The sequence below is a fragment of the Chiloscyllium punctatum genome, chromosome 15 (genome assembly GCF_047496795.1).
Source record: "Chiloscyllium punctatum isolate Juve2018m chromosome 15, sChiPun1.3, whole genome shotgun sequence".
Taxonomy (NCBI): Eukaryota; Metazoa; Chordata; class Chondrichthyes; order Orectolobiformes; family Hemiscylliidae; genus Chiloscyllium; species Chiloscyllium punctatum.
Window position 1 is genome coordinate 35,317,299 of NC_092753.1, and position 17,298 is coordinate 35,334,596.

At 39.4% G+C, this 17,298-nt stretch overlaps 1 protein-coding gene across 1 annotated transcript in view; it reads left to right on the forward strand.

Moving 5' to 3' along the window:
* The window catches only part of LOC140486195 (superoxide dismutase [Cu-Zn]-like), a 35,201-nt gene extending 18,170 nt beyond the window's left edge, over positions 1 to 17,031 (forward strand). Inside the window, exons 2-5 of the mRNA XM_072584982.1 lie at positions 5,923 to 6,016; positions 12,690 to 12,759; positions 13,554 to 13,671; positions 16,008 to 17,031. Coding sequence (XP_072441083.1) covers positions 5,923 to 6,016; positions 12,690 to 12,759; positions 13,554 to 13,671; positions 16,008 to 16,157 — 432 coding nt within the window. The 3' untranslated portion in view covers positions 16,158 to 17,031. The remainder of the gene's footprint in view (positions 1 to 5,922; positions 6,017 to 12,689; positions 12,760 to 13,553; positions 13,672 to 16,007) is intronic.
* The last annotated feature ends 267 nt before the right edge of the window (positions 17,032 to 17,298 follow it).

Sequence of the window (17,298 nt, forward strand, 5' to 3'; positions counted from 1 at the left end):
TGTTATCAGGGCTCATTGCCTTTGCAGTATCCAGTACCTCCAACCGTTCCTTGATATCACGTGGAGTGAATCAAATTGGCTAGAGACTGGTATCTGTGATGCTGGGACCCACTGGAAGAGGCCAAGATTCCTGCAAGTGCGCAGTGACAGGCCTATTTAAATGCATTAGTATCTCATTAACTAGTCTTTGTCTCATGTCTATGCAATTTGCTATTTTCGCAGATAGTGTAGAAAAATTTGACAGTGACAATCCATAACATGAAAGTCAAGACCATAATAAATCTGATATAGGATCAGAAGTAGGCAAACTGGCAACAGTACATTAAATCATTCATTCCTTCAGTACATCATCCAAGTCATTAAATGTATATTATAAATACCTGTGGCTCCAGCACTGATCCCTGTGACACTCCACTGGTTACACATTGTCATCCTGAAAATGCCCCCTTTTATCCCAACTCTGTTCTCAATTAGTTAGCCAGTCCATGCTAATATACTACTCCCAACACCTTGGGCTCTTATATAAGTAGCCTAAAATGCAGTACTTTATCAAATGCCTTTTGGAAACCCAAATATATTACACTTAGTAGTTCTTTTTTATCTATCCTGTTTGTTACCATCTCAAAGAATTGCAATAAATTTGTCAGGTGTGATTTGCCTTTCATGAAGTCATATTGACATGACTTGATTTTATTATGTATTTCTAAATTCTCTGCTACTACATTGTCTTGCAAGATTCTAGAAATTTCCCAATAATAAATGTTAAGGTATTTGGCCTATAGCTTCCTGTTTTTATCTCATATTTTGAATAACAATGTTACATTGGTAGTTTTCTTTGGGATGTTTCTCAAATCAAAGGATTCTTGAGAGATGCATCAACTGTGTCTGTAGCTACTTCATTTAAAATCCTAGAATGCAACCCACCAGCTCCAGAGGACTTAGCAGGTTTTAGCCTAATTAGTTTCCTCAGTACTTTTTCTCAAGTGATAGAGATTGTGTGTACTTTCTCCCCTTTCAGTGCCTTGATTGTTTAATAGTTTTGGAATGCCATTAATATCTTCTAACATGTATTTGTTCAATATCTCTGCTATTTCCCAGCTCCCCATTGTTATTCCTTCAGCCGTATTTTCTCTGGCTTTCTTTTGCCTTTTTTCATATTTAAAAATGTTCTTGTTGTCTGTTTTTTACTTCACTTGCAAAATTGCCCTTAGAAACAGAAACATTGAAAATAAGTGCAAAAGTAGGCCATTTAGCCCTTCAAGCTTACACCATCATTCATAATGGTCATGGCTGATCATGCAATCACAAGTTCACAACTCTCTTGAGTGAAGAACTTCTTTCCTTATCTCATACCTGAATGGCTTACCCCTTATTCTTAGACTGTTACTCTTAATTCTGGACTTCCCCAACAGTGGGAACATTCTTCCTGCGTCTAGCCTGTCCAGTCGCATCAGGATTTTGTAAGTTTCTACAAGATCCCTCCTCATTCTTTGAAACTTCAGAGTACAAGCACAGTCAATCCAGTCTTTCCTCATATGTCAGTCTTGCCATCCTGGGAGTTAGTCTGGTGAACTTTCACTGGACTCTGTCAATTGCAAGAATGCCCTTCCTCAGACTAGGAGACTAAAACTGCACCACAGTACTCAAGGTGTGGCCTCACCAAGGCCCTATATAACAGCAGCAAGAATTCATTAGTCTGATACTGACGTCCTCTCATTATGAAGGCCAGCATGGCATTAGCTTACCTCACCACCTGCTACACCTGCATGCCAACCTTCAGCAGCTATTCTTTCATGATACCCAGGTCTCATTGAACCTCACCTTTTCCTAAACTGCCACCATTCGGATAATAATCTGCCTTCCTGTTTCTGTGACCAAAGTGGACAACCTCATACTTATCCACCTTATATTGCATTTTCCAAGTATTTGCCCACTCTGTCCAAGCCACCATGCAGCCTCTTAGCATCCTCCCTATAGCACACACTGCCACTCAGTTTAATGACATCTGCACATTTGGAGATATTGCATTCAATTCCCTTGTCTAAATCATTAATGTGTATTTTGAACAGCTGGGATCCCAGCACTGAACCCTGTGACACCCCACTTGTCACTGCCTGCCACTCTGAAAAGGACCCATTTATTCTAACTCTCTGCTTCCTGTCTGCGAATATATTACCTCCAAAACCATGAGCTTCAATTTTCTTCACTAATCTCTTATATGGAACCTTGTCAGAAGCTTTTCAAAAGTCCAGATACACAACATCTGCTGATTCACTCTTGCCCACTCTACTGGTCACATCCTCAAAATCTTCCAGCAGATTTGTCAAGCATTATTTTCCTTTAAGTGAATCCATGCTGACTAGGACCAATTCTGTCACCACTTTCCGAATGCTGAGTTATTACATTCTTAATAATCGACTCCAGCATTTTCCCCACCACCGATGTCAGGCTAACCGGCCCATAATTCCCTATTGTCTCTCTCCTTCCTTTTTTAAAGAGTGGAGTTACATTAGCTACCCTCCAGTCCATTGGAACTCTTCCAGAGTGTACAGAATGGTCCATTATTTCTAGGCCCATTGCCTTAATTACTCTGGGATTCAGAGTATCAGGCCCTTGGGATTTATCAGGTTTTAATCCCATTAATTTCCTCAATACCATTCCCTGACGAATAAGGATTTCCTCCTTCATGCTTGACCTTCTGTCCCCAAGCATTTTTTGTTATTTGTGACCTCCTTAGTGAAGTCAGATCTAAAGTATTTATTCAACTGGTGTGCCATCTCTTGGTTGTACATTATGAATTCACCTGATTCTAACTGCAAGGGACTTACATTTGTCTTCACCAGTATTTTTCTCTTCATATAGCTATAGAAATTTTTGCAGTCAGTTTTTATGTTTGCCAAAGCTTACTTTCATATTCTATTTTCCCCTTCCGAATTAATCCCTTTGTCCTCCTCTGCTGAATTTTAAATTTCTCCCTATCCTTAGGTTTGCTGCTTTCTCTGGCAAATTTATATGCTTCCTGTTTGGCTTTAACACTATCCCTGATTTCCCTTGTTAGGCATGGTTGAGCCACCTTTCCTGTTTTATCTTACACCAATAGGGATGTACAATTGTTGAAGTTCATCCATGTGTTCTTTAAGTGTCTGCCATTGCCTATCCACCATCAACGATACCTCTTAAGTATCCTTGGCCAGATTATCCTAGCCAATGCATGCCTCATTCCACCAAAGATAGCATTCTTTAAGTTCTGGACCCTAATTTCAGATTTAATTGTATCGCTCTCTAGCTTACGGAAGTATTCTACCATATTTTGGTGACTCTTCCCCAAAGAATCTCACATCATAATGTTGCTGATTAATTCTCTCTTGTTACACAGTATCTAATCTAGGATGGCTTGCTCTCTAGTAGGTTCCTCAACATATTGGTCAAGGAAACCATCCCTCACACATTCTAGGAAATCCTCCTCTATTGCATTGCTATCAGTTTGCTTCAACCAATCAATATGTAGGTTGAAGTCACCCATAATAACTATTGCACCCTTACTGCATGCATCTCTAATTTCCTATCAATCCCCAACCTCACAACTGCTGTTTAGTAGTCTGTACATAACTCCCAATAACATATTTTTCTCTTTGGTGTTCTGCAGCTCCACCCACACAGATTCCACATCATCCAGGCTAATGTCCTCCCTTACTACTGCATTAATCTCCTCCTCAACCAGCAACGCTACCCCACCTCTCTTTCCTTTCCATCTATGTTTCCTGAAAATTGAATGACCTTGGACATTGACTTCCCTTCCTTGTTCATCCTGGAGCGAGGTCTATCAATCCAATTACATCATATCCGTTAATAATTGTCTGTGCAGTTAATTCATGCACCTTATTACAAATGCTACTCATTTTGAGACAATGACCCTTCAGGCATTTTTTTGACATTTATTGCCCTTTTGGAATCATGGTGTAATATGGCCCTTTTTGATTTTTTTTCTTTGGTTTCTCTGCCTTGCACTTTCACTTTTCCCCTTGCTGTCTTTTATTTCTGTTCCACTTTACTTCCCTCTGATTTCCTCTATTGATTCCCATCCCCTGCCTTATAGTTTATTTTCTGTTTTTATTATCGTTTTGGTCATCTTTAGTTGGCTTTTAAAACTTTTCCAGCCATTTGTTTTACCACTAATCTTTGCACATTGAATATTTTTCTTTTAATTTGATACTGTTGTTAGCTTACTTGATTAGGGATGGTTGGTTTATCCCCTTAGTAGAATCCTTCTTACTAAGAATTTCTTTGCTGAGTCGTTACCTATTTTCTGTCTGTCATTGTTCTGTCATTGTTCCTCAACAATCTTTTCTATTAAACTCCTTTTCCAGACCACTCCAGCCTTCTCACCCTTGATTCTTATACAATTACTCTTAAAATTTAGCACAGTTGTTTCAGACCCACATTTCTCACTCTCAAATTGAATGTTAAATTCTGCTTTCTGGTCACTGTTCCCTAGTGGATCTCTTACCAAAATAGTCTGATCCTTGGTTGCAACTTTAACATATTATTCCAAGAACCGACATCAATATACACCCTCTGAATTCTTTTACATGGCAATCTTTGCCAATTCATTTTTGCAATCTAGAAGATTGAAGATTAAAGTCACCCATGATTAGCTAACTGCCTTTTTCACATGTTCTCATTATCCCGTGATTTATTCACTTTCCTATACAACAATTATTGCTGGGGGCTTAGATTACTGGCATCAATGTCTTCTTCTGTTGTTATTTCTTATCTCCACCCGAATGGATTCTATAGATCATTTCCTGCTATACCTATTTCATCTCATTTTGAAAAAGTTAACCACCACCACTCGCTTTTGTTCTTTTGATATGTCAAATACCCCTGAATACTTAGGTCCTAACTTTGTTCTCTTTGTGACAAAGTGGATACCTGGCAATGCAGCTGACCAGAATTTGTTCCAGACCTCCTTTCAGTTCAGCATCTTCAAGGACATGTGCACCATTCATCCAAAAAGTTTGACATTGGCAAGATAACAGCTTCACCACATCATGGACAGTGTGAGACTCACTCAATTCAGCATTGAAATACTGCAGTTGGAGCTCACAGACATTACAATACTGCACCCAGGCCGCTTTGTCCAGAAGGGCAGACACTCATCTCATGCATCGGAACAGGGTGCATCTCAGGGGTCTTTAGTTGCTTCCTTCGCATTCACTCACTTTGTTTACTTTGACATAGTATCCCTGCCTTGCTTCACCTTTTAGCATACAGACAGCATGTCATGTTTAGCACCAATATACCATTACATCACCATCATCTGTCCAGTGTGTGTTCTGTCATCAGTCAAGAAAGTTGGTGAGGTGCCCTGAGTTTGTAAGAAGTGCAGAGGTTAGAAAGGGTTAATTGTTTCGTGGGGAAATGGGTTGAATGAGAACCATTGAGGAAGGATGCTGCATGCAATATTTATAGTGATAAACCGTGAACATTGTTAGGAGGTGAGTATTATTGCAGAATTAGAGAGAGTGTGTGGGAGCTGAATGAAGATCAAGGCATTTAACCTTGCGGTGGACAGAAGTTCAACCTTATTACCATATTGCTGTGCATTACCCCAGGCATTAGTCACCCCACTGACCCAGTTGGTCACTTCAGATCAAACTGACAATGCTTGATATAGTGCAAAGTTGGGATTTAAATATGACATGATGCTCATGACAAAAGTCTCTTTGGCTCATGGAGGGGAGCATCCCAGCCCATGAAGGTCCTCAAACGTTGACACAGCCAAAAGAAAATTCAGCCAAATGTGTATGCCACTTATCCATATTAAGGCATTTGTACATCCATTTGCTAATTTTCATTGCATTTACATTAAATTGACTTTCCAAAGAGTAACATTTGTTGAATGAGGAATTTGCTTTTTAGGTAACTGACTGTGTGATTGTGAAAGGGGAATTTACTGGACTGCCTCCTGGAAAGCATGGCCTTCACATTCATTGCTTTGGTGACTTAACCAATGGTATGAAACAAATATTTACTACAATAAATACATGGAGAAAAATGCTTGTAACATTCGTACAACTATAGTTGAATAATCTTCACCAACAGGACAGCAGAATAAATGTCAATAACACTCTCACATCTTAACCTGCAGGCAGTGAAGGCAAACTCAGAATTTCTTTAAGACTTAAATTATCTGTTCATATATTTCAAGCACTTTGATATGTTTTTCCCTCTTAAGTATGAGGAATCTCTTTCCATTCTTGCTTGCTATGTATTTATTCAGTTTTTTTCACATATTTGCAAGTTCTGCTTTCCCATGTGTAATAAAACATCATGGATGTCATCATCATAAATAAAGTATTCGAATAGAATTTTGCATTATATCCATCTCAACCAGCTACTTGGCTAACCAGTAACATATGATAGTGAGTGACCCCAAGTGCAATGTTATATTAGTAACTGGGAATTTTGAAGTATATTAATTTTAGCTCAGACATGATCTTCCAAGGCAACGATGAGAAGCATGAAGGGCATTATACACTGTTGTCTCGCCTTTAGAACAACAAAATCCTAATGTAAAATGAAGTTGTGGCATAGGGAGTATGTATTTAAAGGCTATGTCTACTTCATGTTGACATCCAGGTGGATTTACGGCAAAAGTTTGGAACAACTGCAGGGAGAGACACATATTTTTCTTACTCGGTATTAGAGAATGGAGGATCTGAAATGTACAAATACCTATTTAGCAAATTTCCAAAATAATGCTGAGGGTTTATCTACAGTGAAGTAATGCTGAGGGTTTATTTACAATGTATCAAAAAAGTGCAGAAAAGTCCAGAACCAAAGAAATCTGAAGCACGTTATTGATATATAGACTCAAAAAAAAAGAATCAGATAGCTCAAAAAGACAGTGTAATTTAGAGGAAGTGAATAATTAGGTACACATGAATGTGGATGGTCTATTCTTCATTAGAATGTAGGAATATAGACAAAGTAACAAATCCTGAAAACTGCTTGTCAGTACACTGCAGGCAGGAGGTACAGTGTAAAACTTTACAGTCTTGACAAATCAACAGGGAATCTGCAGAGTATGACAATTTTGTTTTTTACTTTAAGATCTTAATAGGACAAATTGTTGGTGAATCTATCCCTCCCAACTATATCACCACATGATTGCAAATGGCAGAGGATCCAAGTCGGTCACTTCATGTCACTCTATTCATGTGGTGACAATGTTGTGAAAATGTCAAACAAAGAGTTAGTGTCTCAGGATTCACTATGGAAACAACAATGATGCTTTTGGACAAGAGTGAAAAAAATCCTTCATGCTTTTTTTCTTTGCCCTACACCCCAATGTAGATAAGTATTAGAAAATAAAATGATTATTCACTGATGTAGCCCTTCAGAATTATAATACTTGGTTCTAGTGTTACTTGCGCTGTCCACCTGTAGAACTAGGAAGTGACAGATGTCTGGTGCTGATGCAATGTTTAAGTCAATCATTACTGAATAACACAAACATTGATTGTAGGAGGTTGTCTGGTGATACCGCAGCAGAGACTAAGCCATCAGTTTGTGTCATATCTGCTGTGCTTTGTTGTCCACCGTATAGGAGTAGAGGCTTTAATTGTTTGATTTTGAGAAAGATAGTTCAGATTGATACATTGATGAAATCGGGCACAAAATAGTGCAAGCCTATAAAAATTCAGTATTTTTGTCTGCACCACCTTGAGGATCGAGAGCACATTTACTCATGCAACCATAGCTCCATAGCTTCACATAAAGTAGTCATAACTGGAATCAATTAAATATTATCAGCACATTTCACATATTCACTCCTCCTGTCCTGCTCTTTGGAATATAGTGCATACTTGAAGAGGTAATGACATTTGTTTGAATTTCAAAATTATCCTTTAGACACAAAAAAAAATCACAAACACAGTTTGGTTTTGTACAATAGCATATGAAGAAAACAGTCTAAGTTCGGCTGGAGCACTTTTTTTTAGAGCAATAAGATGGTGCTATTTTCTGGGTCTGCAGATTGTGCAGGAGCAAAGATGGCCTTTAGTAGAATGATGTGCTCTTCCTGGGAGAAAGTGAGGACTGCAGATCCTGGAGATCAGAGTCAAAAGGTGTGGCACTGGAAGAGCACAGCCAGTGAGGCAGCGTCTGAGGAGCAGGAGAGTTGATGTTTTGAGCATAAGCTTATGTGCAAAACGTCAACTCGCCTGCTCCTCAGATGCTGCCTGACTGGCTGTGCTTTTCTAGCGCCACATTTTCTGACTCTGATGTGCTTTTCCTGACGGATGTGGGAGATTAGGGAGACTTTCCATGTTACTGATGATTATGTCTGCAGAACGTGTCTTTGGTTGCGAATCCTATCAGATCGCAAGGATCAGTTAGAGCAGCAGTTGGGGCTGTGAGGAATTTACAAGAGCTTGGGAACGTGATGGATGGCAGTTTTAGAAAGGGCAAAAAGCTGCAGATGCAATCAGGTACATGGCGTAACTCCAGGAAAGGTAGGAGGCGTAGGCAGGTAAGTACATGATTCTCCTGTGGCTGTCCCCATCTCAAACAAATGCGCTGTTTTGGAAAATGTGGAGGGTGATGGACTCTTTGGGGAATGTAGCACGAGCAGCCAAGTTTCTGGAATGGAGGCTGGCTCTAATGTAATGAAAAGTATGTTGGGTTCCAAGCGATAGATTGTGATAGGGGACTGTCTAGTCAAAAGCACAGACAGACGTTTCTGCAGCCAGCAACAAAAAATCAGAATGGTGTGTTGCCTCCCTGGTACCAGGATCAAGCTTATCTTGGAGAAGGTGCAGAAGATTCTCAAAGGGGAGAGAGACCAGCAGGAGGTCATTGTACACATTGGAACCAACGACATAAGAAGGGAAAAGGATGAGATTCTTAAGGGAGAATATAGAGAGTTAGGCAGGAATATAAAAAGGAGGTCTTTGAGGGTAGTAACATCTGGATTACTCCTGGTGCTACAAGCTAGTGTGTGTAGGAATAGGAAGTTAGAGCAGATGGATGCGTGGCTGAGGAGCTTGTTCAGGGGAGAAAGGGTCACATTTCTAGATCATTGGAATTTCTTCTGGGATAGAAGTGACAAGAAGGATGGATTGTACCTGAATTGGAAGGGTACTAATATACTGGCAGGGAGATTTGCTAGAGCTGTTCACGAAGATTTAAACTAGTAAGGTTTGGAGAGGGTTGGGGGGTGGGAAGACATCAATCTGAGACTGGTACAGTTAGGCAAAAGGAGCGAGTCAAACAGTCAGGGCAGGCATGAACAAAGCAGATAACAAGGTAGGACTGATAAATTAAACTGCATTTGTTTCAATGCAAGAGGCCAATCAGGGAAGGCAGATGAACTCAGGTCATGGTTAGGAATATGGGACTGGGATATCATAGCAATTTCAGAGATGTGGCTCAGGGATGGACAGGACTGGCAGCTAAATATTCCAGGATACAAATGCTATAGGAAGGATAGAAAGGGGGGCAAGAGGGGAGGGGAGTTGTGTTTTTGATAAGGGATAGCATTACTGCTATACTAAGGAGGATGTTCCAGAGAATACATCCAGGGAGGTTATTTGGGTAGAACAGAGAAATAAGAAAGAGATGATCACCTGACTGGGGTTGTATTATAGACCCTGTAATAGTCAGCAGAAAATTGAGAAACAAACTTGTAAGGAGATCTCAATTATTTGTAAGAATTAAAGGGTGGTTATTGGTAGGGGATTTTAACTTTCCAAATATAGACTGGGACTGCCATGGTGCTAAAGGTTTAGATGGAGAGGAATTTGTTAAATGTGTACAAGAAAATTTTCTGATTCAGTATGTGGATGTACCTATTAGAGAAGGTGCAAAACTTGACCAACTCTTGGGAAGTAAGGCCAAGCGTGACTGAGCTGCCAGTGGGGGAGCACTTTGTGGCCAGCGACCGTGGTTCTATCAGTTTTAAAATAGTGATGGAAAAGAATAGGCGAGATCTAAAAGTTGAAGTTCTAAATTGAAGGAAGGCCAATTTTGACAGTATAGTAGCGACTCGACATACGAACGACCCTGTTCACGAACAAATCGGTTTACAAACAGGATAGTACATAAAATTTTGCTTCAAAGTACATACGAAATTCAAGGTATGAACGAAGGTATGAATGCAAAAAGCTTGTGTGCGACCACGTGGTTTCATTGTTCTGCCTTGCTACGTGCTTGTTGAACGCAAAGGCTCTCGGGCCCCGCGTGATCTCATTCAGTTAGTCTTTGGCACGTCCGCTGTGAACAGCTGTCCAAGCATTCTTACGCCATCCGAATGATGGGAAAAATTGATTCAGTGTGCGAACTTTTCGGTTCGCGAACCGGGTCCCGGAACGGATTAAGTTTGTAAGTCAAGGCACTACTGTATTAGATAAGAACTTTCAAAAGCTGATTGGGGGCAGGTGTTTGCAAGTAAAGGGACAGCTGGAAATTGGGAAGCCTTCAGAAATGAGATAACAAGAGTCCAGAGACAGTATATTCTTGTTCATGTGAAAGGAAAGGCTGGTAGGTGTGTGGAATGCTGGATAACTAAAGAAATTGAGGTTTTGGTCAAGGAATAGAAGGAAGCATATGTCAGGTATAGACAGCAGAGATCGAGTGAATTCTTAGAAGAGTATAAAGGTAGTAGGAGTATACTTAAGAGGGAAATCAGGAGGGCAAAAAGGGGACATGAGATAGCTTTGGCAAACAGAATTAAGGAGAATCCAAAGGGTTTTTACAAATATATTAAGGACAAAAGGATAACTAGGGCCCCTCAAAAATCAGCAAGGCAGCGTGGAGCTGCAGGAGATGAGTGAGATACTACATGAGTATTTTGCATCAGTGTTTACTGTGGAGAAGGACATGGAATGTGGGGAAATAGATGGTGACATCTTGAAAAATGTCCATATTACAGATGAGGACGTGCTGGATGTCTTGAAATGCATAAAAGTGGATAAATCCCCACAATCTGATCAGGTGTACCCTAGAACTCAGTGGAAGCTGGGGTTGAGATTGCTGGGCCCCTTGCTGAGATATTTGTATCATCAATAGACACAGGTGAGGTGCCAGAAGACTGGAGGTTAGCTAATGCGCTGCCACTATTTAAGAAAGGTGGTAAGGAAAGGCCAGGAAACTATAGACAGGTGAGCCTGACATCAGCGATGGGCAAGTTGTTGGAGGGAATCCTGAGGGACAGGACATTGGTTGCGGCTGTACAGGACATTGGTTAGGCCACTTTTGAAATATTGCATGCAATTCTGGTCTCCTTCCAATCGGAACGATGTTGTGAAACTTGAATGAGTTCAGAAAAGACTTACAAGGATATTGCCATGGTTGGAGGATTTGAGCTACAGGGAGAGGCTGTTTTCCCTGGAGTGTTGGAGGCTGAGAGGTGACCTTATAGAGATTTATAAAATCATGAGGGGCATGCATATGGTAAATAGACAAGTTGTTTCCCCTGGATCGAGGAGTCCAGAACTACAGGACATAGTTTAGGTGAGAGGGGAAAAATTTAAGAGATACCTAAGAGGCAACTTTTTCACGCAGAGGATGGTGCATGTATGGAATGAGCTGCCAGAGGAAGTTTTGGAGGCTGGTACAATTACAACATTCAAGAGTCATCTGGATAGCTATATGAATAGGAAGGGTTTAGAGGGGTATGGGCCAAGTGCTGGCAAATGAGAGTGGATTAGATTAGGACATCTGGTCGGCATGGACGAGTTGGACCTAAAGGGTCTGTTTCTGTGTTGCGTATCTCTATGACTCTCTGACATTGGAGTTGGACTCTACCCAACAAAGGCATCTCTTTCTTGTACAAGACTATATTTACATTCATTTGAGCCATCAGGATGGTCCAATAACTGAACGGATCCCTATTTAACTTTAGCAGGAAAACCATGCCTCAGAACCATACTATTCCCTCTTCCTTTATTAAGGCAAAGTCCATACAATTTCTGGTTAGAGTTTTATTTCAACCAACCACACACTACAAAACTCGGCTGTTTCCCAGATGACTGTCCTTTATGTATATTTGCACAATTATCTTTAATCAACCTATTCAGACACCTCTGTGACATGTCGTACTTGAACCACAAGAGTCCTTTGTACATTTGCATACGATTAACTAATTAGTTTACAACACCTCGTTGCCTTTTTATGTTTAACTCTTAGGTATTTAGGATCCGATTCAGAATTAGGAACCAACACTTTATATTCTAACATGAAGGACTGTAATATGCTTAATAATGTCAATTTGAAAATGTCTTATGAAGGAATTTTTACTCACAAAGGGGTGTAGTCTTTGGTCTTTATGCTCTGGTACTGAAAGGAAAAAGTGATCCTTCAATTAGGAAAGAGCTTTTCTTCAGGTCGTGAGCTCAAAATCTTTTGTGCCTTCTAAAGTGTAAACTCTGAAATCCTTGCACCTTCATAGGGCAAACAATTGGAAGAAGTAAGATGGTATATATGCTCAGTTTATATTTGAGATTCTTCATAGCAAGGTTGGTTGAATGTAATATTTTAATGCAAAATTTATATGATTAAAGTTACACTTTGTTTGGAAAACACTTACTTTTGTAATACCTTTTGCTGACCTCCCTTTCACCCTATCCTTCCCCATTTCAAAAAGCTGGTTTTGCAAAGGCACTGAGTATAATTATTTGTTTTAGATTGGATTAGTGCAGGACCTCATTACAATCCAGACAATGAAATACATGGTGCACCAGAAGAGAACAACAGGTAAGTTCTCTTTCAGTTTTATATGAAACTAAAAAGAAAATGTAGTTTTTTTAAAAAAGATATGCTGAATTTGGTTGCTTTCAATTCTGAGATGTGTAAATTCATAGTATTTTGTAAAATGTTGGAGCTATTTCTTTCTCTTCCAATGAAATATTAAATTCTGGATATAGAAAAGGGAATGTTGATCTGGAATGTCAGGTTTCTGCTCATTTTACATTGCTTTGTGATTTTTTGGGATGCTTCTCTGTGTCTGCATAAGGAGCAAGCCAGCATCTTTTCATAATGAGGCAGATCTGAATGCTTCAGGCCTATCTCTGTCATTCATCTTCATGAAATCACCTAACAAGCTTCTACTTGTCATTATGCAAAATTGCTGTTCTGTTGGAGGGCCTGAAAATGACAGGTAATAAAGATTGAAGAGCCCAAGGTAGGTTTATTTTCAGTGACTTGGGTCTGTTCACCTTTCCATGTGTGCAGCAATGTTTGTATGTAATCCATATCGAAGATATAAATTTAAGAATATTACTAAATGAAACAAGAGGAAAGGTAAGGAGTTTGTTTTACCTCGACTATTGTTTGGACATTGCAATATCCCAGAAAAAAACTGTGATGGAAGTGTCACTTATTAAGGAAATAGGTTACATATGCACAAAAGTGTGTTTGATATAGAACCACAGATCCTTTACCCATTCATTCTTTCTGATAGTGTCTATGTTGCCAATGGGCTGAATGGACTTCCTCTGTTATTTAAAATTCTATGATTCTTTAAAACAAAATACTTTTCATCCAAATAGACATGCAGGTGACCTGGGCAATGTGGAAGTGAATGAAGATGGTTTGGCCAAGCTGGAAATGGAGGTGCAACATTTCCATCTGACAGGAATTAATTCTATTCTTGGACGCTCTCTGGTGGTGGGTACCAAAATAGCCCTCCAGCTATAGCAACAATGCCAAAATGTTAGATCAGACTTGTGTATTATCAGGTTTAACTTTTCCTCTCCTGGTGAATGGACTTAACAGTAATCTCTTTTCAACTCATAGAGATGTACAGCAAGGAAACAGATTCTTTGGTCTAACTCATTCATGTCAACCAGATATTCTAAATAAATCTAGTCCCATCTGCTAGCATTTGGCCCATATTCCCTCTAAAACATTCCTATTCAGATGTCGATCCAGATGTCTTTTAATTGTTGCAATTGTACCTGCCTCCACTACTTCCTCTGGAAATTCATTCCATACACACACCACCCTCTGTGAGAAAAAGTTGCTTCTTCGGTCCCTTTTAAATTTTCCCCTCTCACCTTAAACCTATGCCCTCTAGTTTTGGAATCCCCACCCTGAGGAAAAGACCTTGTCTTTATCCTATCCATGTCCCTCATGATTTTATTAACCTCTACAAGGTCACCCCTCAGCCTCTGACGCTTCAGGGAAAATAGCTCAAGTCTATTCAGATACTCCCTACAGCTCAAACCCTCCAAACCTGACAACATCATTGTAAATCTTATCCAAAATCTTTCACATTTCACAACATCCTTCCTAGAGCAGGGAGACCAGAATTCCAGTGTTCTAACGATTTAGATGTGAACATAGGAGGTATGGTTAGTAAGTTTGCAGATGACACCAAAATTGGAGGTGTAGTGGACAGCGAAGAAGGTTATCTCAGAGTACAATGATGGGCCAGTGGACCAAGGAATGGCAGATGGAGTTTGATTTAGATAAATGTGACTTGCAAATAAGAGCAGGAATTATAGACTTAATGGTAACGTCCTGGGTACTGTTGCTGAACAAAGAGACTTTGGAGTGCAAGTTCATAGTTCCTTGAAAGTGGAGTTGCAGGTAGATGGGATAGTGAGGGCTTTGGATAAGGTAAATAAGGGGGGTCCAAAACTAGAGGGCATAGGTTTAAGTTCAGAAGGGAAAGATTTAAAAGAGACCTAAGGGGCAACATTTTCACGCAGAGGGTGGTCCATGTATGGAATGATCTGCCAGAGGAAGTGGTGGAGGAGGGTACAATTACAACATTTAAAAGGCATCTGGATAGGTACATAAATAGGAAGAGTTTAGAGGGACACGGGCCAAATGCTGGCAAATAAGACTAGATTTATTTAGGATATCTGGTCGCAGGACAAGTTAGTCCAAAGGGTCCATTTCTGTGCTGCACATCTCTATGACTTTAAGCTCCTTGAAAATGCCACAACCTTCTTTTCTGTAAGATTCAGGCCTGATTGTCTGTACAACCCTTACAGAATCTTATATATATATTTGAAAGCAATTACATCTCTGATTCTTATCTCCAGAGTGTAAAAGTGCAATTAATGCAACGATAGGACCAACCTCTCATTCCAACCTTTGTTATACCATGAACCAAGGTAAGTTTCTTATCAACAAAAAGGAACCCCAAAATTTTCCCTTCACACTTAAATATTAACTAGCTGCTGAGAGATTGTGGTGGACCAATAAGGACAAGTTAGCATTCTTAAAAGTACAGGGAAAAGCTATACATTTTTGCCTAGGTGTTCAGTGAGGATGGGGATACAGTCATAGAATTATACAGCATTGAAACAGAACCTTCAACCCAACTTGTCCGTGCCGACCAGATATCCTAAACTAATCTAGTCCTACTTGCCAGCATTTGGCTTAGAACACTCTAAATCCATCTAGACATCTTTTTAAATGTTGTAATGTAACCTTTCTCCACCACTTCCTCTGGTAGCTTGTTACATACATGCACAACCCTCTGTGTGAAAATGTTGCTCCTTAGGTCCTTTTTAAATTTTTCCCCTCTCACCATAACCTTATACCCTTTAGTTTTGGACTCCCATTCCATAGGGAAAAAAAAACTTGGCTATTCACCCTATCCATGACCCTCATGATTTTATAAACCTGAATAAGGTCATCCCACAGCCTCCAACGCTCCAGGGAAAAAGTGCTGCAGCCTATTTAGCCTCTCCCCATAGCTCAAACGCTCCAGTCCCAGCAACATCCTTGTTAATCTTTTCTGGGCCCTCTCAAATTTAACAACATCCTTCGTATTACAAGGGTGACCAGAATTGTACACTACAGTATTCTAAAAGTGGCCTCATCAATGTCCTGTGCAACCACAACATTACATCCTAACTGCTGAACTTAGTGTTCTGACGAATGACAGCAAGTATACCAAATGCTGCCTTTACTACATTTTATGAGTAAATATCATAAAATGACACTGAATGTAATGGTTACATGCTTGCATGTTTTATTTTCCATAGATTCACCAGAATGAAGATGACCTCGGAAAAGGTGATAATGAAGAAAGCCTGACAACAGGAAATAGTGGAGAGGGTTTAGCATGGGGAGTGATAGGAATTTGTCAGAGTGATATTTTAGAGGAAGTCTTAGAAGAAAAGTCTAACCAATAAAGTTGTTAGTTCACATTACAAAATTATATTTATCTATGATTGTTTGCCATACGTTCCTTGTTTGTGGACATGCAAATATGTTTTCCACCTGAAAGAAACATGGTTTTGCATGTTTGTTTTTGCATGAGCAAAGGTATTTTCTTTCAGCTTTAATTCCAAAATGAATTATTTTAGGGACCAACCATTCTTAATAAATGTTCCTTCCCAATTTTTGTGAAACAATGCTCTGTACCAGAAAACTTGATTTGAATCAAATGTCAATTGTACTCCAATGTCTGCAGTTCTATTTTGCATCACACTTAGGTTTTGAGTATAAAGAAGTAGCTGCAGCACAGAATGATAACACTTTGCAACATTTTATTTCAATGAGCTACATTTCAAGAAGTCTGAGAATGAAACTAAAACTAGAATGCTTTTATAGAAGATTAAATGTATTAATATCTTTAGCAGTCTTTACCAATGGTAAAAGTGTTTTTCAATATGTATTTTATGATTTCTATAAAGTTATGTACAGCCATTTTCTCGCAAAATGTCACTTCTTCTCTGAAATTTAGTTAGTGACAAAAATAAAACTTCTTCTCCTTTTTATTGAAGTTGTTTTACAGATGCAAATTGTTAAGATAATATGACTGGGAGATGTGTGGGTCTCATTGTAACAAGGTTTTGATGAGTTTGGCATCAGTTGGAAATGAGGAGGAAAGACCATGTAAATATTTGAAACAAGCACTGCATCTTGTCCTTGAGAAGTTGACTCAACATTTCATTGTTTTCCTAAAATAGAGCTGAAATTCTGGAGTGGCTCATACGGAAACCCATTGAACATTTTGGATTGATGTGCAAGGTTAATTGGAGCTGATCATAGAACATTGATCAAGTGGAATTTCTTTCTTTTCAGGAAATCCAACAGCTCCACAGTAGAAGCTGCACCATCTGAATTTCTCAATTGCCTCTTAACTATGTGAAATCCAGTGTGTCTCATTGATACTACTACTTTGGAATCAGCCCAAAATGGATGAATATTCTGAAGATGATATTGATGACCTGGCAGCTCTGAGCTCAGATGGCTCCTTGTTTATTGTAGCATAAGACTCCCAAGGACAGTTGAATGATACATAGTCAAAGGATTATGAAATTTGTCAGC